This window comes from Chiloscyllium plagiosum, unplaced genomic scaffold (genome assembly GCF_037043375.1).
Source record: "Chiloscyllium plagiosum isolate Xiang-an unplaced genomic scaffold, Cpla_swu_hap1 HiC_scaffold_28, whole genome shotgun sequence".
NCBI classification, from domain to species: domain Eukaryota; kingdom Metazoa; phylum Chordata; class Chondrichthyes; order Orectolobiformes; family Hemiscylliidae; genus Chiloscyllium; species Chiloscyllium plagiosum.
Window position 1 is genome coordinate 7,403,059 of NW_028270166.1, and position 27,938 is coordinate 7,430,996.

General features: G+C 45.9%; 1 protein-coding gene across 1 annotated transcript; it reads right to left on the bottom strand.

Annotated features, from left to right (window-relative positions):
• Positions 1-737: 737 nt before the first annotated feature.
• hapln4 (hyaluronan and proteoglycan link protein 4) lies at positions 738-24,640 on the bottom strand. Its single transcript, XM_043721434.2, has 5 exons — positions 24,362-24,640; positions 10,242-10,353; positions 6,135-6,497; positions 3,265-3,567; positions 738-1,031 (listed from the first exon to the last, which is right to left on the bottom strand). Exons 1-5 carry the CDS (start codon positions 24,431-24,433, stop codon positions 742-744), a joined length of 1,140 nt encoding a protein of 379 aa, XP_043577369.1. The 5' UTR covers positions 24,434-24,640; the 3' UTR covers positions 738-741.
• Positions 24,641-27,938: the final 3,298 nt, after the last annotated feature.

The window sequence follows — 27,938 nt, forward strand, 5'->3', positions numbered from 1 at the left end:
CATAGGGAAGTGGCTTATTCCTCAATCAGATACAACTTTTGCTTTCAAACCTTTGTTATTCTGCCCAAACACTTTTCTCTCCCTCCGACTCTCACTCTCTTTCTCCCTCTCCCACTCTCAGTGTCACTTCCTCTCATTCTCACCGCCCTCGCTCTCTCCTACTCTCATTTTCACCCTCCATCTTTCAGTCCCACTCTCACTTGCACTCTCTTTCACTTCCTCTCTCATTCTCACTCTCTCTAACTCTCCATCTGTCACTGACCCTTCTGTTTCTCACTCCCTCTCTTTTTGTCTCCCTCTCCCTCTTTCTGTCTCTCTCTGTCTCCCTCTCAGTCCCTCCCTTTCTGTATCCCACTTCCCTGCTCTCTCTTCCATTCACTCTTTATCTCACTCCCTCTCTCTCCCTCCTTTCTCTCTCTCCCTCTCTCTCTCCCATTCCTTCTCCCCCTCTCTCTCCTTCTCTCTCCCTCTTCTCTCTCTCCCTCTCTCTCCCCATTCTCTCTCTCTCTCCCATTCACTCTCCCCATCTCTCTCTTTCTCTTTCTCTCTTCCTCTCTCTCTGTCTCCCATTCACTCTCCTCCCTTTCTCTCTCTCTCTCATTCTCTCTCTCTCACATTCACTCTCGCCCCCTTCTCTCTCCCTCTGTCCCTCTCTTTCTCTCTCCCATTCAATCTCCCCCTCTCTCTCCCTCTCCCTCTCACCCTTCCCTGTCTCCCTCTCTCACTCTCTCTCTCTCTCTCTCATTCCTTCTTTTTGAAACAGTAGACCCCGTAGAGCCGTCGCTTCTTGTCGGGGAAGCCGAAGCTGCGGACCCCGGGTTCCTTGCTGCCACACTTGTCCCGCGGGTTGACGATGGGGTAGCGGACACTGCCATCCTGTAACCAGCCAGCCTGGCAGCGGTCCAATAACTGCAGCTTCCAGGCTGCATACAGCTGGCCCACCTTGGCAATGGTCACCCCGTGTTTCTCACACGCCTTCACCGCCTCTACATAGTTCAGCTTCCGATAGGTCCTCAGGAAATAAACTTTACCTTCATCAGAAACAAGCACAAACATTACAAAGTCCTGTTAGCGTGTCTGAATAAAACATCCCTCATAGTTCTTGTACAGTCTCAGCCTTTTTGGAGTCACAGCATGTGGAAGAATGAATTGCAATCGTATAGCGCCTATCATGAGGCCATCCCACTGCTTTTTTTAGGGAAAACAACAGCCAATTTGAGCACAGCAAGCTCCCACAGACAGCTATGTGATAATGAGTCAATTATTTATAGAGTCATAGAGATGTACAGCATGAAAACAGACCATTCGGTCCAACCTGTCCATGCTGACCAGTTATAACCTAATCTACTCCCATTTGCCAGCACCCGGCCCATATCCCTCTAAACCCTTCCTATTCATATACCCATCCAGATGCCTTACAAATGTTGTACCAGCCTCCACCACTTCCTCTGGCAGCTCATTCCATACACGTACCATCTTCTGCGTGAAAAAGTTGCCCCTTAGGTCCCTTTAAAATCTTTCCCCTCTCGCCCTAAACCTATGTCCTCTAGTTCTGGACTCCCCCGACCCCAGGGAAAAGGCTTTGTCTATTTATTCTATCCATGCTCCTCATGATTTTATAAATCTCTATAAGGTCACCCCTCAGTCTCCGACGCTCCAGGGAAAACAGTCCCAGCCTGTTCAACCTCTCCCTATAGCTCAAACCTTCCAACTCTGGCAACATGCTTGTAAATAGAGTCATAGAGATGTACAGCATGGAAACAGACCCTTCGGACTAACCCGTCCATGCCACCCAGATATCCCAATCCAATCTAGTCCCACCTGCCAGCACCCGGCCCATATCCCTCCAAACCCTTCCTATTCATATACCCATCGAAATGCATCTTAAATGTTGCAATTGTACTAACCTCCACCACATCCTCTGGCAGCTCATTCCATATACGTACCACCCTCTGTGTGAAACAGTTGCCCTTTAGGTCTCTTTTATATCTTTCTTCTCTCACCCTAAACCTATGCCTTCTAGTTCTGGACTCCCTGTTTTATTGAGGTGAGGGCTGAAGGAATAGTATTGAGAGCTCACAAGGAGATTATCCAGTTGGAAATTGTAATATTTGACTGTTAGCATTCTCCTGGAAGGGCTGGCAAGGGCATAGCTTAACATGGCAACCAACAGCCTAGTGGTTTTGACAGTGCAGCACTCCCTCAGTACCAGCCTACATCATACACTCAGCATTCTGGACTTAATCTCGTAACATTCTACACCCAGAAGGCGAGAGTTCCACCTGGAGTGTGAAGGGTTAATACTAAAACATGTAAAGAGTCAGTCTACAGTGATGGAGGAGATCATGACAGCCTCCTGCTAAACCAATAAATAGTTTGAAGAATGTTCAATAACATTTTGACTTATACCAATAGCTGACCTTACAGCAATCTGCACCTCTCCTGTGACCAAGGTCACAGCCCCCATTGCAGGTTTCTTGAACAAAGTGAATGTAAATCCTCCTTGGATTGTTTGCGTCACATTCCACCGACATGCGGCAGGTACTAGGACCTTTGGTGAAGTACTGTGCAGAAAGTGGTTTTGACTACTGAAGAGATGGGAGGCTACACGGGACATAGATAGGACAGACAGGGAGGAACTTTTCCCCTTGGTGGGGGGATCAATATTTGGGGGCATATAACATTAAAAAAAACATTTGGACGGGTACATGGATAGGAAAGGTTTAGAAAGATATGGGCCAAATGCAGGCGCCTGGGACTAGTTCAGTTTAAGAAGTCTGGTCAGCATGGACAGGTTGGGCCAAAGGGCTTGTTTCCATGCTGTGTGGCTCAAAGACTTCTCCAAGACCCACTGTAATGCTAATAGAGTTCCCACAAGGAAAAACTAAATGCCCAACACTGCGGCTCATTAGATTAATGATAGGACTTTAGTGTCATGGGATTAGTAACTGTATTTATTTTCCCTTTCACAGGGCACCACTGGCAAGACCCGTTCCCAACTGAGAGACCATTTTAGGGAGACAGTCAAGGAGGCAGCCACTTGCTGTGGGTCTGCAGTTACACAGACTGGGTAATCACAGCAGATGCCCTTCCACAAAAGGACATTAATGAAATAAATTGTTTGTTTTAACAGCAATTGCTGATTGTTTCAAGGTCATCATTACAGAGACTAATCTTCTAATTCTTGATTTGTTAATTGAATTTGAATTCCATCCCTTGCCATGGCGGGGGGTTAGGCCTATATCCCATAGTATGACCTCTCACCTTTCAGGTTGGAGGTGAAACAGAAAGCATCATATCGCTCATCATCTTTGTGTCGGTAGCCGTAGTTCCGAATGCCAGCGGTCTGCTCCGATCTGCCACACTGAAGTCGGGGCTTGGAAATTGGGTACTGGACCGATCCATCGTCCAGCCAGCCAGCGTTACACCAATCTAATCCCTTCAGCCATGCCTCGTGCAGCTGCTCATAAGAGGCCAATATTCCATCCTGCTCCTCACACGCCTTCTTAGCATCTTCAAAGTTTAACGTGTAACGCCCCAGCCTTGGATGGTAAGGAAACACCACACCTTTAATTGAATTAAAGGCACCATTACACACAGGAGGCAGAAACAGACGGCACCAGAGCAGGGTACTGGATACTTTGGATTGCCTGGGCAGTGGACTTCAATATTTAACTACAAGGAATCTCCCTACAGCCTGCACTTGAAATCCCCTCAGAACATAAATGTCATAGAATGGTCAGGGATTGCCTACATACACATCCCCACCTGAATTTCATTGTCCCCACATCCCCACCTGAATTGACAGGCAATTCCCTATCACCCAGGGCCCATTTTTAACCTTCTCCCTCGAAGGAAAATCTATAAATGTGCAAATGACACATGCCGTTGTGACTTTATTTTATTAATCCGTGAGACATAAGCATTGTTGGCTGGACCAGGATTTATTGCTCATGCCTAGTTGCCCTTGAGAAAGTGTTGTTGGGCTGAACTGCTGCAGCCCACACGCTGCAGTTGGATCCACTATGCCTTTGCGGAAATAAGTCTAGCATTTTGATACTAAAGGAACAGTGATATATTTCCAAATCAGGATGTTGAGCCCCTTAGAGGGGAACTTGTAGGTAGTGGTGTTCTCATCTATTTGCTGTCCTTGTCCTTCTAGAAGGAAGTGGTTGAGGGTTTGGAAGGTGCTGTCTCTAGATCTTGTAGACAGTACACACTGCTGCTGCTGAGCATCGGAGATGGAGGGAGTGAATGTTTGAGGATGTGGTGCCAATCAAATTGGGGCTGCTTTGACACAGATGGTTGATCTTCTTAAGTGTCATTGGAGCTGCACCCATCCAGGCAAGTGGGGAGTATTTCATCACACTCCTGACATGTGCCTTATAGATGGTGGACAGGCTTTGGGGGCGGCGGCGTTCAGGAGGTGAGTTACTTGCTGTGGTTTATTCCTAGCCTCTGATTTGCTCTTGTAGCCTTTGTGTTCATACGAAGGTCCAGTTGAGTTTCTGGTCAGTGCTAACCCCCAGGATGTTGATAGCAGGCAATTCGGTGATGGTGTAATGTCACTGAATATCAAGGATTGGTTGTTAAATTATCTCTGATTGGAGATAGTCATGGTTTGGCATTTGTGTGGCATGAATGTTATTACCAATTGTGTACACCTCAGAATGGAACAGGGTTGCATCAGTGTGTTAACTTCCCAGAATTCCTGCTTCTTTTTCCTTCATTATTCCTCTGGGCCACGAACCAATTCTAACCCTCACGGTATCTGGGGCAGGGGTCAGCAGTGCCATACGACGTATACCTCAGTTGGCTGACAGCAATGGAAGCTTTGAGACCCTCACAGATCAATTAGCCCAGGGCTGGACGTAATGTATGAGAAACAACAACTTGGGCACATCACTTGGTTCTTTAGAAAGTGTAATGAAACATTGAATTGTATCAGTAACTGGACCACAGATTGGGTTAAGTGAGGTTTACGTGAATGAGTTCAATTGAATTGGCAAATTCAATTGAACTGCTGTTTAAGGAAGGTGAGAGAGGGAAACCAGGAATTATAGACCAGGCAACCTAACTCCTGTTGTCTATAATTAAAAGTAGATGACTGAACACACTTTGAAGTTTTGCAGCTGATCATGGGTTTGTAAAGGGTAGGCTGCGATTGATGAATTTGTTTTAGCCTTTTGAAGAAGTGCCTGAAATACTGGAGAGGGGAATGTTACAGAAAAAAGCAAAACACAGATGCTGTAAATCTGAAATAATAAAAAACAAAGAAATATCAGAAAAACTCAGCAGGTCTGGCAGCATCTGTGGAGAGAAAGAGAAAGAGTTAATGCTACAAGTCCGATCAAGTCTGCAGAACAGAGGACTCTATCATGAGTATCTTTGGATGTTATCTCTATGAACATCCTGAAGTCATTTGCTAAAGTTATTGTTAGCTAACACTGAAGCTCATGGAATTGTCAGCCAATTTTTGAATTGGTTTGTACAGTTGTATCCCTTAATCATTTTAAACACCTTGATTAGATACAACTCAATCTTCAGAACTTGTAATTACTTCTGCTGGTTGAATAGTCTGGGATGAGGGGGGTGTTAATGAAAATTTGGAGCCAGATTTTTCCAGTTTGGAAAACCCTATTGTGTACAAGGAGTGGGTAGACAATTGGAACTCTATTGTGTAAATGGCAATTGATAATAAATCGATGGTTAATTTTAAATCTGAGATTGATAGATTCCTGTTGAATGAGATGTTCACACACCATCCTGGCTTGGAGCCAACCCTCAGTGTGGCTGGGTCAAAATAATGGCACTTCCTCAAGCATTGTGGATCTATCTACTGAATGGGCCTCAGTGGGTCAAGAAGACAGCTCACCACCACCTACTTGAGGACAACTGGGGACGGGCAATAAATGCTGACTCAGCCATAGCCCACAAATGAATGAACAAAGCTGGATATATGCAGTCAGGTCACATGTTAACGCATTATCTCATTGAAGGGTAACACAGGCCTAAGGGCTGAATAGCCTCTTCATGTTCCTTTGATTTTATATCCCCAACCTTTTAGCCTGTGGTTTGGACTAAAGAACAGTAAGAATAAATATCAGTCACATGGAATTGAAATAAAGGTGTACCTTCCAGGTTCAGTTTGACAATTCCTGTATCATCCTCAAGCTCATCTATGACCTCACATTCATACCGTCCGTAATCCTGCAGGGTCACGTCCTGCATGATGAGGGATGCATCGCCATCTCCATCGCCTTGTAACCACACCCTGCCCTTGTATATCCCAAACGCTTTCTGGATCCTGCCCAATGCCACAAAGACGTCGCTGCTTTGCAATGTGTCTGATTCCTTGGTCCACTTGATGCGGATCTTCTCAGGGTCCTGGCTCTCTGGCTCATAGTGGTACCTGCAGGGCAGGATGATGGAACCTCCACGGTGAGTGAGCACTTTCCCTGGGGCAGTCTGAACCACCACGAGGCCACTCTCATCTCCTGCAGACACATGGATCACAACTCTTCATGTCAGTCGGCAAACAGACTAAACACAGAGAAGAGAGGCAGGAGGAGGCCATTCAGCCCTTCCAGTCTCCTCCACTACTCAATATGCTCCTCCAACTCAGTCCTTTACTGCCACTTTCTCCCCATCCCGTCTGATCCCTTTAGTCCTAAGAACTGTTTCTAACACCTTCTTGAAAAACTCTGTGTTTTTACCTCAACGACCCTCTGCAGCCGAGAATTCCACAGGGTCAACACTCTCTGGGTGAAGACATTTCTGAGTCGTAAAAGGCCTACCCTTTAAACTGTGACATCTGGACTCCCTGATCATCGGAACATCTTTCCTACATTTATGCTGCGAAAAATTCTTGGGAATTAAAGACTGCAAATACAATTAACTGAAGAATATGAGAATACCTAATCAGAGCTCAAAGTGCAGTATACATTATCAGGACAGGCTGACACTCCCCACAATGTGGAATCAGGCCATTCAGACCATCGAGTCCATGTAGACCCCTTGAAGGGTATCCCATTTAGACCCACTCCCCCTATCCCTTTAACCCTGCACTTCCCATGGTTAATCCAACTAGCCTACACATCTCTGAACACTATGGACAATTTAGAATGGCCAATCCACCTAAACTGCACATCTTTGGACTGTGGAAGGGAACCCTGACAGACATAGGGAAAACGAGCAAACTCCACACCAACAGTAGCCCGAGCCACCATCCACCCGTAAACTGAGGGAGTGCTGCGCTGCTGTATAAAGGGGCTTTGTCTGCCCTCTCAGGTGGCTGGAGATGATCCCACAGCCACCACTTCCAAAGGCAAGCAAGGCAGTGCTTACTTAGACATTAGCGATCCTTCAATCAACATCAGGAGACGGTAAATTATTGTGTCATCAACACATTACTGTTTGTGGGATCTTGCTGTGCACAGTTTGGTTGCTGCAATTGTCTGCGTCAGATTACCTCAGAAAGTGTGTCATTGGCTGCAAGGTGTTTTGTGATATTGTGAGGTTGTTAGGAAGTCCTATACAATATAAATGCCACTCTATTCCTCCCCTCCCCCAGTGAATAATTTATTTTTGACTTGTTGCCAAATTGGGAACACTGATTCTCTCCCGTCCCATTAATCTGCGAATTTTCCGCCAATTTGGCAAGACACCAGGCATCATGGTCATTTCCCATTGCTGTTGAATCGTACATTAAGAGTCTTACATGTAGTACCTTTGCTTAAATGAAGAATAATACATCTCAGGATGAATTATAAGGCAGCCATCAGATTATGGGGTTAAGAGGATATCATTAATCACCCACGCTAAAATCAAGATGTTTCTCGTTACCTGACCTGGGATTTTAGCCCTGAAATTAGTTTTGGTGTCTTTAGTCATTATTTCAGATGCTGTTATGGTCAATGGTTTGTTGATAGTTTGATCAGATTTTTAAAATGAGTAGTAACTGACAGAACCGGTGCAATGGAATGCTCTCCATTGTGTAGAAAGAAAAAAGTAAAGTTACTTGAATCTTACTAGATCGTAGGAGAGAGACAACTGGTGGTGTTTTAACCTCGGGGTCAGTACAGCTTAGGTGAGGGGAGAAGATGAGAAGGAGAGTCCTTCGTGGTCACCTCAGCCAGTGCAGGAATTGAACCCACACTGTTCATGTTACACTGCATCACAAACCAGCCATCCAGCCAACTCACCCTAACTCAAGCCCTCCAATCCTGGCAACATCCGTGTAAAAATCTTTTCGGAACCCTTTCAAGTTTAACAACATCTTTCCTTTGGCAGGGTGACTGAGTTCAGTATTCTAAAGGTGGCCTAACCAATGTCCTGTACAGCCACAACATGACATCCCAACTCCAGTACTCAATGATATGCGCAATGAAGGCAAGTTATACCAAACACCTTCTTTACAACCCTGTCTACCTGTGACTTTTCTTTCAAGGAACAATGAACCCACAACCCAAGGTCCCTTTGTTTAGCAACACTCCCCAGGGGCCTACCATTAAGTGTATGAATCCTGCCATGGTTTGCCTTACCAAAATGTAGCACCTCACATTTACCTACATTAAACTCCATCTGCCACACCAGGGGCCCATTGGCCATCTAATCAATGTTCATCAGCTCAATTGACTGCGTGGTTAGTTTGTGATGCATAGTGAACACCAACAGTGTGGGTTCTAACCCTGTATCAGCCTGACATTGTGTGACGTGTGGTGACCCTCAGTTAATCCACTATTGGTTGTTTCTCTCATCAGGGAGAGCTGTCTTCTGGAACTATAGTGACATTACTGCTACTAGAATTAGCTGGTCCCAGAAATGGTGACTATCACTGGTTACTGTAAAAACTCACCAGATTTATTCCTATCCTTTTGGTTAGTCAGTTCTCCTTACCTGGTCTGGCCTACATGTGACTCCAGACCCTTACCAGTGTGGTTGACCTTGAACTGAAATGGCTGAGTGTGTTGATAGATGACAAATGCTGGCTTTCCCAATGAGTCCATGTCCCATGGAAGTATAAAGATTAAAAACTTAATCATTAATGACAGGGAGCAAGAACCTCTGGTTCTGGAAGGGGAAAAGCCAGCAAGGCATCATGTCAGATTGCTGTCCAGAGATATCAACTGCAGATATATTGATAGATAAATTCTCAGACAAAGACACCCTCCCCATCATTGCCCCAAAACTCCACAGGAGATGGCATCAGGTTTGTTTTTCCCATTCACAGAATGTGGGGATCACAGGCTGGGCCAGAATTTATCGCCCCTCCCTAACTGCCCAGGAGAAGGTGCCGGCAGAGGTCTACCTTCTTGAATCACCACAGATTGTATTTTAGGTTTTTTTGAGACTTTCTAGCTATTGATATAATTGAATGGCTTGCAAGGTCATTTCAGAGACAACCACATTGCTGTGGGTCTGAAGTCACATGTAGGCCAGACCAGGCAAGGATGGCCGATTTCCCTCTCTAAAGGACATTAGTGAACCAGATGGATACTTAGAACCATTGTTTCAAGGTTATCATTTGACTTTTAATTCTGTGCTAGATTTGAAGCCAGGTTCTGAGTTCTACTGGATTACTAGACCAGCGACAATACGACCACGTGATTACTTCACTATCAGGCTGCATGTAATTAACAAATGAATCACGAGTAAGAAAATACAGCAGCAGGCCATTCAGCCCATTTAATCAGATCTCCAATCATGGCTGATCTGTCCCTCTATACCATTTACCTGTTTTTCACTGTTCCCTAATGACCCAACAAAAAAACTATTGCTCTTAGTCCAGAAAATTGTCATATAATTGGAACTTAACTGCCAGCTGAGCTGAATGGCCTTTTCCCTGATATTAATGTTGTAAAATGCCAAATAATAGTGTCCCTGAAATTCTGGTCTAGTGTATCCCCATATGAAATAGCTGCAGCATTGTCTTCAGCTGCCTGAGCTCTGGAAATCCACCTTAAACATCTCTGCCTCTCTATCTCTCTCCTCTGTTAAGATTCTCCTTAAATCTTTGCTCTTTTTGATCCCTAGCTCTAATATCATAAGAGGTGCTGTATACAATGAAGGTTTTAATATCTCAGAAGTGAAGATCAGTGACAGGTTACCTAAGCTGCGATCATTCAGATCTGAGGTTTTTGAAAGAGCTGCAGTTCAGAAGTAGAGCGAGTGCCATTTCCCCCCCTCACACAGCATCATGCAGAAGCCAAAAACTCTTACAAGCTCCATTTCTGTCTCACCTGACACGTGCACGCTCTGTCTGGTTCCGATGTCATTGTTCATGAGAGAGAAGGCCGGACTCAGAAACATCAAGAGAATGATGTGGCAGCAAAGCCAGTTTCTCAGTGAAAGCTGAAGAAATAACAGATATTTTAATTTTAATCCCTGAAGATCCTTCAGGACAGAATCGTTTAGGTGGCTGTTTTTGACTAGTGCAGATTTGATGGGCTGAAGAGCCTTTTGTCTGTGCTGTGCACTTTCAAATCTATGATATGGTGAAAGCACTTATTGAACTCATTCCCTGTGCCTGCTCTGGGCATAAGAAACAAGGAAACACGCAGAATTCTAAACTCCCTGAACAAGTGGGGCTGGGGGTGTGCAGCACTCATAATGATGGAGTTTTAAACCACAAAGGCTGTTAAACTGTGGTGGTATAATAGTAACGTCAATTGCTTAGTAACCTGGAGGGTCCATATAAGTGCTCTCAGGGGCATGGGTTCAAATCCCATCACAGCATTTTGTGGAATTTAAATTAATCATAGAAGAATCCCCATAGTGTGGGACCAGGCCATTCGGCCATTGAATCCATGCCAACCCTCTAAGAGCATCCCACCCAGACTCACCCCATCTACTCTATCCCTGCAACCCTGCACTTCCCATGGCTAACCCACCTAGCCTGTGCACCCTAACCTGCCCATCTTTGGACTGTGGGAAGAAACTGGAGCACCCGGAGGAAGCCCACACACAGCAACGGGGAGAATGCCACACAGACAGCCCCATTAGGGTGGAATTGAACCCAGGTCCCTGGTGCTGTGAGGCAGCAGTGCTAACCACTGAGCCACCGTGTTGCCCAAATTAATAAAATCTGGGATTGAAAGCTACCAGGACAGCTATTACTGTAAAATACCTGTCTGGTTCACTGATGTCCTTGAGGGTAGAGACACCGTTCTGAACTGCTGTCACTCAAATCCAGGAATGACGGCCAATCTGCAAGTGCCCTTTGAAGTAGCCCCAGAAGCCCATCAATGCAAGGATAATTTGGGAGGAACAACTAATGTTGGCTTTCCCCAGAGCCTTTGGGTGTTCTTGTTAGAAGCTGTTATGAAAACTGAACTTCAGGGGTGTATTGACTGGCTCGAGTTAGCTAGTGGGATCAAAGAGTTTCATTTGGAGTGGGATGGGGGATGAATTAAAGGTTGTGGGATGAAGGGAATTTAACTGCAACAGAAGCACCAAGAGAAAGGACAATGGACCTGACACTTCCAACGCGAGCAGTACTCCCTTCCTGTAAAGTGCCCATTCTCACACTCCCCATGTGTCAGAGCTGACTGTCATAGCTGACCCACCCCACTCCTACCTGTCACACTCCGACTTGTCACTCACTGATATCTCACACTCTGACCCCTCACACATCATGTCATTGCAGGCCTATACAGTCAATGATGTACTTTTACAGTGTTGTAATACTCTGATGTAACACATGGCTGCATTGTCCAGTCACGTGGCGTGCTAACAGTGATAAAAAGATATTCACAGTCATGGAGGGCGTGTTCAAGTCCTGGTCTCGTTCCCAGCAAAACTTACAGTTTCTTCACACTCCAAGGAAAGGCCATGAAGATCCAGAGACAGTGACTCAGCTGAAGTCTCAAATTTGCACATAGCAATGAGAATCATAAAGCAGATGTTTCCAGTAAGAGTGGTGTTTCCCATGCAAATGAATGTTTTAAATTCAATTTGTTACCATTTCCAGATTTCCAGGATCTTTCCATCTCCTCCCTTCAAGCTGTCAAGCATGGAATACTTTACTGAAATCTGCGCTGGCTGTTTCCAATTATTTTTATTTAATCTTGATATTTAATAATTTCATTTTTAATTAAAGATTCTAATTTCTCCTCCACCACAGATGTTTAACCCACTGGTCTGTAATTAGTTAAGCTGCAGTTTCCCTTTTTTTTGAACTTACTGATTATACTGGCTTCTCTCCAATCCTTTGGTACATTTCCATTCGTAATGCAACCCCAGATTATCATTTTTGCAACATCTGCAGTTTCTTCTGCCTTTTGCTTCCTGCTCTTCAGATCTATCCCATCAAGTCTCAGCAATTTTGTCTTCTTTGGCTCACTAACTAACTATTTGCAAAATCTTCCTTCCCACCTGCTGTGTGCTAATCTGGAAATTACTCCATAAAACTCACTACCTTAAGAGGAATACCATGTCTTACTGATTATATGCAACCTCTCTCAGTCTTGCAGCCCTCTGAGATAGCCTCAAACTCAGCACATTCAGCTCATTGCTTCTGTACCAACCAACAAAGTTCTGATTATACCAATCCCTGGTCTATATCCCTGGAGACTATGGCAGTATAAGTGTATATCCAAATTGTGCATCAATGTTATGATGGTTTCTGACTCAGTCTGTCAGATACTGAGTTCCAGATTCCTACCACCCCAAGGGTGAAAATAATTTCTTCCCAATTTTGGAATAGTTTTGGAATACAGATCTGGAATTTGAATTCGGAATATGAATCTGCTGTAATGCACATTTCGTCAACACAAATTCACTGCAACATAATTAACAATTGAGGACGCTGTTTCAAAAGCGTAAACTTTTAATACATGCGTTGGCTTTAACGTGATTACATTGCCAACACTTTAAGCACTGTTTCTAAAGCACAATTTCTGTACACTGCGGGGTTGAACCAGAACACAACTATCATCTTATAGAAGAACTGACTGTACTAGGTTCAATTCTGGTCTCCCTGCTATGCTTGAACGGGTTCAGAACAGATTTAAAAGCTAGGGTTTGAGCTATAGGAAGAGGCTGAATAGGCTGTTTTCTCTGGAGCGTTGAAGACTGAGAGGTGATCTTATAGAGGTTTATAGAATCATGAGGGACATGGATAAGGTGAATAGCTAAGGTATTTTTTTCCCAGGGTCTTTTTATTTTCCAGGGGAGTCCAAAACTTGAGAGCATAGGTTTAAGGTGAGAAGAGCAAGATTTAAAAAGGACCTAAGAGACACCTTTTCCATGCAGTATATGGAATGAGCTGTCAGAGAAAGTGGTGGAAGCCAATACAATTACAACATTTAAAAGGCATCTGGATGGGTATAACAATAGGAAGGGTTGAGAGGGATATGGGCCAAGTGCTGGCAAATGGGACTAGATTGGTTTGGGATATCTGGTCGGCATGGACAAGTTGAACCGAAGTGTCTGTTTCTATGCTGTATGACTCTATGACTCTAATTCCCCTCTTACCTTTAAATCTATGACCCCATGGCTATTGAGCCCTCCACTAATGGAAAAAGTGCCTTTCCTTCCACCTTATCTATATTCTCCGGTATCCCATTGTGGATCTACCTCTAGTACGTTGACTGCAACAGTTCAAAGAGGCACCATCTCCTGCAGGTCAAGCAGGGACAGCCAATAAATGTTGGCCCAGCCATGAATGAATAGAAATACAAGCCCACATTAAATATCCACTCCCTCCACCACTGGACTCAGTGGCAGCAGTGGACACCATTTACAAACTATACTGCAGTAACTCCTTCAACAGCACCTGCCATCTCTGCCACTTAGAACAGTGTTCCCCAAATCTTTTCCCGGCCATCACCCCTTCACAGGCTAAAAAACTGCAAGGACCAGTCGGTGAGAGTTGATCAAGTGGAAAGGAAATGATGAAGACCTGTGAGAGCAGGCAGATGCTGGAGAAAAGACCAGGGGTTTGAGGGCAGAGCGCAGAGCTCAATGGAGGGCCATTTCTACCTTGGAGCTCACAACTCCAAAATCTCAGCTCACCATCTCACTTGAGCTCCCAATCTCTACTTCGAATCCTACACGGACAAGGGCAACAGATATATGAGAACACCATCCCTTGCAAGTGCCCCCCCCAAGCCTGACTTGGAAATACATCGCCATTCCTTCAGTGTCACTGCGTCAAAATCCTGGAATTCTCTCCCTAAGGGCATATGTGGGTGTCCCTTACACCTCAAAATGTTGCAGTAGTTCAAGAAGGCAGCACACTATTAACTTCTCCAGAGCCACTAAGGATGGGCAGTAAATGCAACATCCACCTAGACTTCCTACAGTGTGGGAGCAAGCCATTTGGCCCATCAAGTCCATACCAATTCTCCAAAGAGCATTCCATTCAGACCCACCCCGTTGCCTATAACCTTGCATTTCCCGTGGCTAACTCACCGACACTATGGGGCAATTTAGCATGGCTAATCCACCTAACCTACACCTCTTTGGACTGTGGGAGGAAACCGGAGAGCTCAGAGAAAACCGACATAGACACGGGGGAGAATGTGCAAACTCCACACGGACAGTCACCTGAGGCTGGAATCGAACCTCTGTCCCGGGTGCCACTGAGCTTACTCTCAAGGTTTAATAACAAATGCGAAGTTCAGATAGAAGAACTGTCATGATTATCATTAAGGAATGCCAGACCACCCGATGGGCCCAACTCCTGGCCCATTGAGTTTGTTACATCAGGGCTTCTTGAAGGAGGGCTGCTGGTGTAGGGTTGGGATGCCCCATTGGGCGAGTCACAGTCAGAAAAATTTCGGAAACAGTGCTCTGTATTCCAATTCTCCTCCTCTTGGAAGATGCTTACTAAAACCTACTTATTCCTAGACATAACCCAATGTCGAATATTGTCTGATGATGCTCCTGGGATGTTTCACTATGTTAAAATATTTTATAACTTGAAGTTACTGCTAAAGTTAAAGTACCTTTAAAAAAAGAGAGCTAATTTTTAATATCTGGCAATTTTATTTCTCCAGCGTGGCTTTAACCATGGCAATTTCAGGGTCATTCTGGAGTCTAACATCTTTAACTGGGGTGTTACATCTTGCTGATTGGATAACAGAACACTGTACTGTACATACTCAGCAGGTCAGGCAGCAGCTGCGGTGTGAGAAACAGGGTTAATGTTTCAGGTCAATGATTCTTCATCAGGCCTCATTGAAGGCAGATCTTGTTTTATTCAAGGTAAAACAAAAATGCATTTGCAGGATCTAGGCTCTCCAGTTGATGGTTTGTCTTCCAACTGGCTTTCCTGCCCAGACAATCTGATTTTGATGCACCAAATGGAACTTTAAGTGAACTTATATATCAAGCTCCAAGGTCTCCTTGTGTATTTGTGCGTGTATAAGAGTGACTGTACCTGGGCATGTGTGTGAGATTGAGTGTGTGTGTGAGAGAGAGAGAGAGAGAGTGTGTGTGTGAGTATATCTCTGAGTGCAGGTGTGTGTGTGAGAACATGTAAGTGTGAGTACATGTAAGTGTGAGTACGTGTGTGTGAGTGTGAGAGCATGCGCGTCTGTGTATGTGTGTGAGAGTGAGCGTGTGTGTGTGTTTTGTGTGTGAGAGTGAGTGTAAGTATATCTCTGGGTGTCTGTGTGTGACAGAGGGAGTATATTTGTGTGTGTGTGAGTGTGTGTGTCTGTGCGTGAGTGTGAGCATGTGTGAGAGAGAGTATATCTGTGTGTGAGTCATTGTGTGTGAGAGTATATATGTGTGTGTCATTGTGTGTGAGAGAGAGTATATGAGTATGTGTGTGTCATTGTGTGTGAGAGAGAGGAAATGTGTGTGTGAGTGCGTGTGAGTGTGTGTGTGTGTGTGTGTCTGTGCCTGTGTGTGAGTGTGTGTGTGTGGGTGGGTGGGTGGGTGTGTGTGAGTCTGTGCCTGTGTGTGTGGGTGTGTGTGTGTGCCTGTGTGTGAGTGTGTGTGTGTATGGGAGTGTGTGTGGGTATGGGTGTGTGTGTGCCTGTGCCTGTGTGTGAGTGAGTGAGTGTGGGTGTGTGGGTGTCTGTGCCTGTGTGTGAATGTGAGTGTGTGTGTGTCTGTCTGTGTGTGTGTGTGTCTGTGCCTGCGTGTGAGTGAGTGTGTGCCTGTGTGTGAGTGTGTGTGTGTCTGTCTGTGTGTGTGTCTGTGCGTGTGTGTGAGTGTATGTGTGTGTGAGTGTGTGTGTGTGTGTCTGTGCCTGTGTTTGTGGGTGTGCCTGTGCCTGTGTGTGTGTGTGTGTGCCTGTGGGTGTGGGTGTCTGTGTGTGAGTGTGTGTGTGTGCCTGTGCCTGTGAGTGAGGGTGTGTGCCGGTGTGTGAGTGTATGTGTGTGGGTGTGCGTGTGCCTGTGTGTGAGTGTGTGTGTGTGTGTGTGCGTGAGTGTGGGTGTGTCTGTGCCTGTGTGTGTGAGTGTGGGTGTGTGTGTGAGTGTAGGAGTGTGTGTGTGTCTGTGCCTGTGTGTGAGTGTGTGTGTGAGTGTGTGAGTGAGTGTGTGTGTGCCTGTGTGTGATTGTGTGTGTGGGTGTGTGTGTGAGTGTGTGTGTGAGTGTAGGAGTGTGTGTGTGTGCCTGTGCCTGTGTGTGAGTGTCTGTCTGTGTGTGTGTGAGTGTGTGTATGTGTGTGAGTGGGTGTGTGTGTGAGTGGGTGTGTGTGTGAGTGTGAGTGTGTGTGTGTGAGTGTGGGTGTGTGTGTGGGTGTGGGTGTGTGAGTGTGAGTGTGTGTGTGTGTGTGTGGGTGTGTGTGTGGGTGTGTGTCTGTGCCTGTGTGTGTGTGAGTATGGGTGTGTGTGTGTGTATGTGGGTGTGGGGTGTGTGTGTGTCTGTGCCTGTGTGTGTGTGTCTGTGTATAGGTGTGGATATGTGTGTGGGTGTGTGGGTGTGTCTGTACCTGTGTGTGTGTGAGTGTGGGTGTGTGTGTGTATGGGTGTGTGTGTGTGGGGGGGTGTGTGTGTCTGTGCCTGTGGGTGTGTGTGTGTGGGTGTAGGTGTGTTTGTGCCTGTGTGAGAGTGTGTGTGTGTGTGTGGGTGTGTGTGTGTGTGTGTCTGTGCCTGTGTGTGTGTGTGTGTGTGTGTGTATGGGTGTGGGTGTGCGTGTGTGGGTGTGGGTGCCTGTGTGAGTGTGTGTGTGGGTGTGGGTGTGGGTGTGTGGGTGTGTGTGTGGGTGTTGGTGTGGGTGTGGGTGTGAGTGTGGGTGTGGGTGTGGGTGTGGATGTGGGGGCGTGTGTGTGTGAGTGTGTGTGTTGATGTGGGTGTGTGTGTGTGGGTGTGGGTGTGGGTGCGGGTATGTGTGTGTGTGGGTGTTTGTGTATGTGTCTATGCCTGTGTGTGAGTGTGTGTGTGTGAGTGTGGGTGTGTGTGTGTGTGTGTTTGTGCCTGTGTGTGAGTGTGTGTGTGAGTGTGTGTGTGTGGGTGTGGGTGTGGATGTGTGTGGGAGTGGGTGGGTGTGTGTGGGCGTGGGTGTGAGTGTGGGTGTGGGTGTGTGTGTGTGGGTGTGTGTGTGTGTGGGTGTGGGTGTGGGTGTGTGTGGGTGTGGGTGTGTGTGTGTTGTGTGGGTGTGGGTGTGTGTGGGTGTGGGTGTGAGTGTGGGTGTGTGTATGGGTGTGGGTGTAAGTGTGTGTGTGTTGTGTGGGTGTGGGTGTGGGGGTGGATGTGTGTGGGAGTGGGTGTGTGTGTGTGGGTGTGTGTGGGTGTGAGTGTGGGTGTGGGTGTGTGTGTGTGTGTGGGTGTGGGTGTGTGTGTGTTGTGTGGGTGTGGGTGTGTGTGGGTGTGGGTGTGAGTGTGGGTGTGTGTATGGGTGTGGGTGTAAGTGTGTGTGTGTTGTGTGGGTGTGGGTGTGTGTGTGTGGGTATGGGTGTGCCTGTGCCAGTGTGTGTGTTGTGTGGGTGTGGGTGTGAGTGTGGGTGTGGGTGTGTGTGTGTGTGTGGGTGTAAGTGTGTGTGTGTTGTGTGGGTGTGGGTGTGTGTGTGTGGGTATGGGTGTGCCTGTGCCTGAGTGTGTGTGTGTGAGTGTGTGTGTGTCTCCTGAACTATTTGCAGTTCACATTGGCTCACAGTGACACATGAAGCTGTGTGTCTCTGAAACACGGCCATGTCTTTAATGATCTCACTGACAGCCTCACATTTCCTAAAGGGTAGCTGAATGTATTTGCTGATTTATATGGCATTTTCATCTCTCTGATTGACAGGATGATAGAAAGGATTGACTAATCACAGAGCTTGGCATGACTTCCTGTTTTCAAATCCCACTCCCTGCTCTTCCTGAGGATCTGTCTGAGCAGTTGGAGTGGTGAGACAATGGGAGCACCTCCCATTGAGTTTTACCTTGTGCTTTTGGACAGTCTGTCTGAGGTGAACACAAAGACCACCATCTTGCCCCCTCCTTCGGCCGGCTCTGTTTCGAAGAGGAACTGGCCAATTCCCTGCTGTATCCTGATCAATATTTATCCCTCAACTGATATCAGATAATCTGATCATAGGCACATTGCTGTTTCCAGGAACTTTCCTGTGTGTAGATTGGTTGCTGTGTTCCCTACCTCACAGCGGGGGCTCGGCTTCAGAGTGTACTGCAGTGGCTATAAAGTGCTTTGAGGTGTCTGGTGGCAGCGAGGGTGCTATGGAAATGCACAATGTTTTCTTTCTTGCAACAAACCCACCGGAACAACCAAGCTGGAGAAACTCAGCAGGTCCAGCACAATCTATGTGGAGAAATCACTATCTAAGGTCTTTCTGCCAAAGTACGGGTGGTGATGGCTCGCACGAGGGGACATAGCTTTAAATTGAGGGGTAAGTGATTTCCGATGCCCCTCCCCCAAGTCCCTCCTCCCTATCTTTTATCTTAGCCTGCTGGACCAACTTTCCTCATTCCTGAAGAAGGGCTAATGCCCGAAACGTCGATTCTCCTGTTCCCTAGATGCTGCCTGACCTGCTGCGCTTTTCCAGCAACACATTTCCATCTTAAATTGAGGGGTGACAGATATAGAGCAGATGTCAGAGGTAGTTTCTTTACTCAGAGAGTAGGAGGGGCATGGAACATACTGCCTGCAACAAGGGCATTTAAATGGTCATTACTACGTAGAAAATAGAGTAGTGCAGGATAGATCGGCTTCAGATTGGTTCCACAGCTCGGCACAACATTGAGGGCTGAAGGGCCTGTACTGTGCTGTAATGTTCTATGTTCTATGTACAATGGGGTCCATTCAGTTATGAGACCCTCCTGGTGCCTCGATCTTTATGTAAATATTGTCCTGCATCAGTTTTTTTCTGCAATTGCCAGCAATGCCACATTCCAATGTTCATTTGCTCTTCGCGTGCAAAGACTGTATAGAACTGCTTTGTAGAGTCAAAGAGTGATACAGAACCAGACCGTTTGGCCTGACTTGTCCATGCTGATCAGATTTCCCAAACTAAGTTAGTCCCATTAGCCTGCATTTGGCCCAGAAACCCTACCTATTCATGTACCTGCCCAAACGTCTTTTAAATGTTGTAACTGTACCTGCATCTACCACTTCCCCTGGCAGTTCATTCCACACACAAACCACCCTCTGTGTGAAAATGCTGTCCCTCGGGTTCCTTTTAAATCTTTCTCCTGTCACCTTAAAAATGTGACCCCTCGTTTTGAACTCCCCCACCCTCGGGAAAAGACCTTTGCAATTCACCTTATATATGCCTCTCCTGATTTTATAAACCTCTATAAGGTCACCCCCCCTCAACCTCCTATACTCCATGGAAAAAAGTACCAGCCTGTCTAGGCTCTCCTTCTAACTTGAACCCTCCAGTCCCAGTAACATCCTGGTAAATCTTTTATGAACCCTCTCCAGTTTAATAATATCCTTCCTATAGCAGGGTGACCAGAACTGATTTGATTTGATTTATTATTGTCACATGTACCTCAATACAGTGAAAAGTTTTGTTTTGAGTGCAGTACAGGCAGATTAGAACATACAAAGGCGATTGAGGAATACAACGTTACAGCTGCAAAACAGATGCACAAAAAGCACGATCAACATTAGGTTTGAAGTTTGAGAGGTCTGTTCAGATCTAATAACAGCAGGGAAGAAATATTCCAAAATGGGCCTCACCAATGTCCTGGACTGTGAATGGACACAAAGATTTTTTATGAATAATATGTATTATTGTAATAAAAAGATCTGTGGAGAGAAAGTGGTTAACACGTTGACCCTTCTTCAGAACTAGAAGCAGTTTGGGAAAAGTGGTATTGAAGCTGATGAAGCAGTGTTGTAGGAAAGGAGGGGGCAGGTAGCTACAGACACAGTTAACAGTTAACTTCATTGCCTCAACAGTATAGATCAAAAAGAATCTGCATTCGAGCCCTAGCTGCCAGTTAAATTAACATTGTGGTTTGCCATCGGTGGCTCAGTAGTTAGCACTGCTGCCTCACAGCACCAGGGTCCCAGGTTCGATTCCAGCCTCAGGTGACTGTCTGTGTGGTGTTTGCACATTCTCCCCGTGTCTGCGTGGGTTTCCTCCAGGTGCTCTGGTTTCCTCCCACAATCCAAAGTTGTGGATACTAAATTGGTCATGCTAAATTGCCCGTAGTGTTAGGTGCATTAATCAGAGGTGAATGGGTCTGGATGGGTTACTGTTCGAAGGGTCGGTGTGGACTGGTTGAGCCGAAGGGCCTGTTTCCACACTGTAGGGAATCTAATCTAAAAACTCAGATGTTTCAACAAAGGACTTTCGAAACAATCGGTTCAATAAAAGCTGTTATGGAATGATTGTGATGGATGGCATGGGAACAATTATGGACAAAAAGGAAAGTTTAGAAATTCATGGATTCACACTAGCCACTGGTCAGACTGAGAACGGTCCCAGTTACAGCATTGTGATGAGATATTGAATCTGCCAACTTTGCCAGTTTGGGAAGGGCATAACATAGTGAGTAATCATGGTGCTGCCGTCTCCAGAGCATAAATTTCAGCATTGGTTGAATTTTCCCTGGGGAAGAGAGAAGAGAAAGGATTTTGTTTCTCTCATTAATGCTGAATCTTTTGAAAGACAGAACTTGCATTTATATAGCACCTCTCATGACCTCCAGTGTTGCCTAAAATCTTTGCTTTGAGATGTAGTCACTGCTATAAACATGGCAACCAATTTATGCATAGTAAGATTGCACAAACGAGACTGCTGCATTTCAGAGGTGAAATGTTATGCTGAGACCTTGCTTTCTCTTGTCACTGAATGAGAAATATAGACAATAGGAGTAGGAGTAGGTCATTCGGCCCTTCGAGCCTGCTCTGCCATGCTATAGGATCATGGCTGATCATCCAACTCAGTCCACTGTTCCTACTTTCTCTCCCAGAATTTTTGACCCCTTTAGCCCTAAGAACTATTTCTAAGTATATTTTAAAGACCACATTGTCTAATTTTGGAGAAGGGTAACTCCTTTATTCCTTTATTACTGCATTGAAATATTGGCCTGGATTATGTGATCACAACTCTCCATTTGACCTTGGACCCACAAACTCTGGCTCTCGTCGTGGAACTGTAAGTGGGCGAGAGGGGAAAGAGGATAGGAAAAGATCTCATTCTCCATTTGATTAACAAAGGAGCCCAGGGACCTCTTGCTCCATTTGTGGCTAAGCCTGTATTCCCAATGTGGCAGGTACAACAGCTGGCATGCAGTAATCTCTCTGGTCCTTCGATGCCAGCTGACTTTATGGATGCAGCTGGTCCCATGGCTTGCTCCACAGCCCACTGCACTGTCTTACTGTGGCCACCATTTGGCACCTTCTGGCTGGGGTACAATTGAAATTGATAGCCTTGCCATGTGGCAGTCACAGGTAGTGCCCTGCAAAGGTGAGAATTTGACTCACTCAGGATACCTGAGTTGGGGGAGTCATAGAGTCATAGAGACGTACAGTGCGGATTCAGAGCCTTCGTTCCAACATGTCCATGCTGACCAGATATCTTAACCTATTCTAGTCCCATTTGCCTGCATTTGTTCCATATCCCTCTAAATCCTTCCTATTCATATACCCATCCAGACGTCTTTTAAATGCTGTAATTGTACCAGTCTTCACCACTTCCTCTGGCAGCTCATTCCATACACACACCACCCTCTGTGTGAAACATTTGCCCCTTATGTCCCTTTTATATCTTTCCCCTCTCACCCTAAACCTATGCCCTCTAGTTCAGGACTCCACCACCCCTGGAAAGAGACTTTGTCTATTTTATCCCATTCATGCCCCTCACGATTTTATAAACCTCTATGAGGTCACCTCTCAGCCTCCAATGCTCCAGGGAAAACAGCCCCAGACTATTCAGCCTCTCCATCTGCTCAAACCTTCCAACCCTGGCAGCATCCTTGTAAAAATGTCTCCTGCAGCCAACTCTCCCTCTTCTACAGTGCCCTCTCACTGCTTGAAGGAAAAATTTGATTACTGAAAATGAACCACACAACAGCAGGCCATTCAGCCCAACTGGCCCATGCTGGTGTTTATGATCCAAATGAGCCTCTTGCCACCCTGCACCAGCATGACTTTCTATTCCTCTTTCTCATACATTGATCTCCTTAGATGCGTCTTATTTATTCCTCTCAAACACTCCCCTGGGATAGTAGGGTCCACTCTCTCACCATTCTCTGGATAAAGAGCTCCCCCCCTGGACTCCCAATTGGATTTATTAATGAATATCTTACACTGGTGGCCATAGCTCTGGTCATGCCAACCAGCCAATTGGGAACATCTTATCGAACAAAGCAGTTGTGTTACTCAGTTGCTGTGTCCCAGCTGTGGGCCTGAAACTCTGAATCAGACTCCCACTCCTGGATTTGTTGCCTTGGAAAGTGCATTCATGAATGATGGGGTCAAGCAAGTGGATTGTCCGCCTCATAGCGGGATGTGAGAGAGGGAGAGATACTGGGTCAGCCGTCCTGGAGAAGGCAATAGCAAACCACTACTGGACAGGGACTGAAAACCTGGATCCTTCCAATTGAGCTCCATGACCCAACCCTTGGAAAGGAGGATGAGAGGATGGACAGACAGACAGGTGTCCACCCTATCAGACACTTCCTTCATCTCACAGATCTCCATCAAAGTGTGAGCCGTCAGTCTGCAACTTTGCTAAGGAAAGGAATCCTAGGCTAGTCAATAAAAAGTTCTGAACAAGACTCACAGAAACAGGAAGGAGTGCAGATGCTGGAAGCCAGAGTTAACAGATGCAAGACTGGAAAAGCACAGCAGGTCAGACAGCATCTGAGGAGCAGGCAAGTCGATGTTCTGAGCTGAAACCCTTCGCCAGGACTGGGAAGGGGTTTTGGCTTCAAACATTGATGTTCCTGCTCCTCGGATGCTGCCTGACCTGCCCTGCTCTCCCAGCTTCACATTTATTGACTTTGAAGACGAAGCATATTGGACCAGTGTTCTCTCTCCACAAATGCTGCCAGACCTACTCAGTTTCTCTGGCATTCTCGGAATTTGTTTCAGATTTCCAGCACCCGCAGCCTTTTGCTTTTACACCAGCTGGTACAATCTAATGCTGTCTGTAATCAATCACAGTGGAGCCAGCCCATCTCTCAGTCTGTAATGAGACTCTTGGCGTTACAAGGAGCTATTCTGAGGAGCTTTGATTTTCACACTGATGAAGGGTCAATGGATGCAAAATGTTAAATCTGCTTTCTCTCCACAGATGCTGCCAGACCTGCTGAGTTTCTCTAGAAATTTCTGTTTTTATTTCAATTTTTACACCTCACTGGGTTGATTAATATAATCATGGTGGTCATGGTCAGCACAGAGATGGGATATCGGGTAAAGGATGGTATAGGGGGATGGAATAAGGGACATTACAATAGACCTGATCATTCCTTGATGGGTTAGGGGGTTGGGGGGAGAAGGAGAGGGGAAGTGGTTTAATATCCAGCAGGGATTCTTCACCAAATCTAAGTCCACCACATTCTAACAGGAAAGGCAGGGATGGGGATTGGGATCCATCTTGCACCCCTCCCCCATCCTTTCCCAAAGAGGGTGCCAACACAGGTTGGCTTTGCACATGCCGATCTGGCCCCTGGGGCAGGACTTGGGCAGGACGGGGGATCTGCAGAACAGGACATCCAGCAGGGATCTGCCCAGATCCCGGGAAGGGGGAGGGATCCAAAAAAACCAATGACACAGGAATAGAAATGGGAGCAGGCAGGAGCTGGAATTAACGGCACAAAAGGAGGCTGCACCTTTTAGCAAGAGCCCAGCAACACTTTAGGATAGGAATGCATACAGAGGCACTGTTTGAGAAGGACTGCAGTATCTGCTTATGCAGCTTGTCAAGGTTATTGTTACTGTGCCCTGTCAGATGATTAATGCACCAAAACGGTCTCACAGACTGTAAATATAGACAGCATGAACTTACCATCTCCCCTTTCAACTGCAAACACAGTAGAACAGCAGGTACAATCAGTGAAACTAAATGGATCTCAACCATGAGCCCGTCTGGTTAAGAGGTTCTGCAGACTCTCTCTCTCTCTCTCGTCTCTTTATTCTTCACACTCTCCCTCTCTGTCTCAATCGCCAAATGCTGACGTGAAATTAAAGGTCTAATCGGAGCTTTGCTCACAGTCAGCAAACCTGCCAAGCTGAGGTAGGAAACAGCTCATTATTAAAGCAGAAAATGGTGCAGTGTTGAGAGGGGAGAGAGAGAGAGAGAGAGAGAGAGCAGCCGCAGGGAACAGGGACACAGGTAGATTCTGAGCTTGTGTTCAGCTCAGGATTTCTGCGACTGAGTTCAGCTGTAGTTGCTAAAGTGCTGGATAATGAGCACATGCAGAGCTCCAAGCAGAGGATTGGGTTCTATTAGCCCAAGGTGTGTTACAGCATAATGCGCTGTAACACACTGTCTTGTTATGACAACCGATCAGAACTCTGAAGTATTTATAGACCTTTCTTTTTGTTTTTAATTCCAAAATGAGTTTTTTTTTAAAAGAGAACGACCACAGTTATAAAGAGAAACCTGTGGATTTAACGCCAGAGACTGTTTTCCTATGTGAAGCCGATGCATCCGTGAAGAGTCAGAGAAATTTCAAACATTGAGTGCCTTAAGAAGAAGAAATAATGAGGGGTTGGTAACACCCCCTCCACATTCCCCTCTCCCTTTCCCACCCTGTCTCTCTGTACATGGCCATGTCTGACAGACACACTTGCCTCATCCTCCAATTAAAAGCTGACTGTAACACCAGGCTGTGTCTGTTCTTGGCCAGATGTCTTAGCAGGAGGACTAGAATGCTGCGAGAGCTACAAAATTGATAACAGTCACTTAAACACCCCTGCACTGCAGGTTAAACAAAGGGAAAAAAATTTCTCTCTCTGAGTGCTGCCAGTCACTCACTCTCAAAGGCACCAGGGCAAAGGAATTTCAATCAGCTTCAAAACCAAGCATCTCATGATTGACTGCTCATCTGTCAATGTCAATGCAGTTGATACTATCTAGTAATAGACAGAAGTCTTCATATCTGCCCTTCACGCATAATTCAGAGCCTGATTCTTTTGATTTACTGTTTTTCTTAGGATTTACCTTTTATTTCTAATCTGTGTCGCTGTGTGTTGTGTCACTATTTCTTCTCACATTTACGAGATAATAAACTCACTCTTTTCATTAAATCAAGAAAGCCTGGTTAAATGGAGTCCTTTTAAAACATTAGTTCATTCGGGTCTGGGAAGGGATCAAGTTAAATTTCATCACAACCAACCAGGGGGCTAGGTGAATAACTGAGGGGAGCCTGTACACCCCACTCCTCACCTTGGAACTTTATGGCCTAGGGTATTCAATCTCAAATCATAACAAATTTGGGAATCTCATTCCAGGTATTGGTTGTAACAGAATCTGAATGTATTACAGAGTCTGGAAAGTGTTACAAAGTAATGGTGTGTCTGGAGTGTGTTACCGAGTGAGTGATACACTGCCTGGAATGAGTTACAGAGTAATGCTCTGTCTGGATTTGGAGAGGCCGGTGTTGGATTGGGGTATACAAAGTTAAAAATCACACAACACTACGTTACAGTCCAACAGGTTTAATTGGAAGTACACTAGCTTTCGGAGCGACGCTCCTTCATCAGGTGGTTGTGGTGGACACAACTGTAAGACACAGAATTTATAGCAAAAGTTTACAGTGTGATGTAACTGAAATTATACATTGAAAAAAACCTTGATTGTAAAGTCTTTCATCTGTTAGAATGACCATGATACTTTCACTTCTTTCATGTGTAAATCACAAAATTCTTTTTAAAAAGTTACATTCTCAGGTTAACTGTAACAATTGGTGTCAGCCCAGATAAGATGTTGAGATGTTGAAGGTGTTAGCCCCCTGTGTTCCCTGTCTGTGCCATAATGTTTAGACTGATTCTAATCTAAAAAAATGAGTTAACAAGAGTCTTACATGGATTCATTCAGTTTTTGAGCAAAGTACAATGAAACTCTGCAAGTACAAATTCACCCTCAAACGTATATGTGAATGTGTGCATGTGTGTGTGTGTGTATGTGTGTGTGTCTGGGGTGGGGGTTTGTGAGTGTCTGTGAGAGAGAGTGTAAAGGTGCGTGTGAGTGTAAAGGAGTCTAAGTCTGTGAGAGAGAGAGAGTGTGCATGTGTGTGTGTATAGTGCAATGAGGTCACCTGTAGTGTGACATGAACCCAAGGTCCCGGTTGAGGCCCTCCCTATGGGTACCGAACTTAGATATCAGCCTCTGCTCAGCCACTTTCCTCTGCTGCCTGTCCCGAAGTCCACCTTGGAGGATGGTCACCCGAAGGTCCGAGGTCGAATGTCCTGGACCACTGAAGTGTTCCCCAACTGGGAGGGAACCCTCCTGTCTGTTGATTGTTGTGCGGTGCCCATTCATCCGTTGCCGTAGCCTCTGCTCGGTTTCCCCAATGTACCATGCCTCAGGGCATCCTTGCCTGCAGCGTATAAGATAGACAACATTGGCCAAGTCACATGAGTACTTGTTACGTTCATGGTGGGAGGTGTCCCCATGTGTAATGGTGGTATCCATGTCCACACTCTGGATGCTTTGTCTGGAGTGTGACAATTGGAGTGTACAGAATTACAGAATAACACGGAGTACCGAGTGAGTTACTCTGTAACTCTGTACAGTAACACGCTGTCTGGATCATAAATCTGGATTATAAAACCATAAGAAATAAGAACAGGAGCCAACAGTTGGACTGCTCGGATTTGCTCCGTCACTTGATAGGATCATGGCTGATCTGACATTCCTGCTCTCTCCCCGTAACCCTCAATTCCCCAACTGATCAAGGATCTATCTCCCTCAGTCTTAAAAATACACAAGGACTCTGCACCCAAACCCCGCTCCCCCATCCCAGCTCTCTGTGGCAAGGAGTTCCAAAGATACACAACCCTCTGAGAGAAGATCGTCCTCCACACCTCAGTCTTATATTGGTGCCCCTTTATTCTGAGACTACACCCTCTGGTCCTAGACTCTCTCACGAAGGGAAACGTCCTCTCAGCGTTGACCCTGCCAACGTCGATTCTCCTGCTCCTTGGATGCCGCCTGACCTGCTGTGCTTTTCCAGCACCACACTTTCGACATTGATCCTGTCAAGCCCCTTAAGGCATGTTTCAATGTGATCGCCTCTCACTCTTCTGAACTCCAGTGAGTAGAGTCCCAACCTGTTTAGTCTTTGATCATGATACAATCCCTCCGTACCATTGATCCCAGTGTGTTACAAGAGTCACCCATTGACTGGAGTAAGTTACAGAGAAATGCACTGACTAGTTTGCTTTTGTCATGAGCAGACTTATATAAACATCTTGCTTAATCAAAATGATTAACCAGTGTTGTGAAAAGCTGAGACCTGGGACAGAACTCTAGGAGACATGCCCCAGTCCCATCTTGCCAATTTGATACAAACCAGCTATTCCTGCTCTCTCCGCCCACACAATTCTCCACCTATGTAATAAGGCCACCTCCAGTTGCA

What these genes read in the sequence shown, in the direction of transcription:
- hapln4 (XM_043721434.2), bottom strand. Translation starts at nt 24,433, where the DNA reads ATGGTTGAGATCCATTTAGTTTCACTGATTGTACCTGCTGTTCTACTG. An exon ending in ACAGAGCGTGCACGTGTCAG is followed by an intron (nt 6,498 to 10,241) that starts GTGAGACAGAAA and finishes ATGTGTCTGCAG; the next exon opens with GAGATGAGAGTGGCCTCGTG. An exon ending in TTTCACCTCCAACCTGAAAG is followed by an intron (nt 1,032 to 3,264) that starts GTGAGAGGTCAT and finishes TTTCTGATGAAG; the next exon opens with GTAAAGTTTATTTCCTGAGG.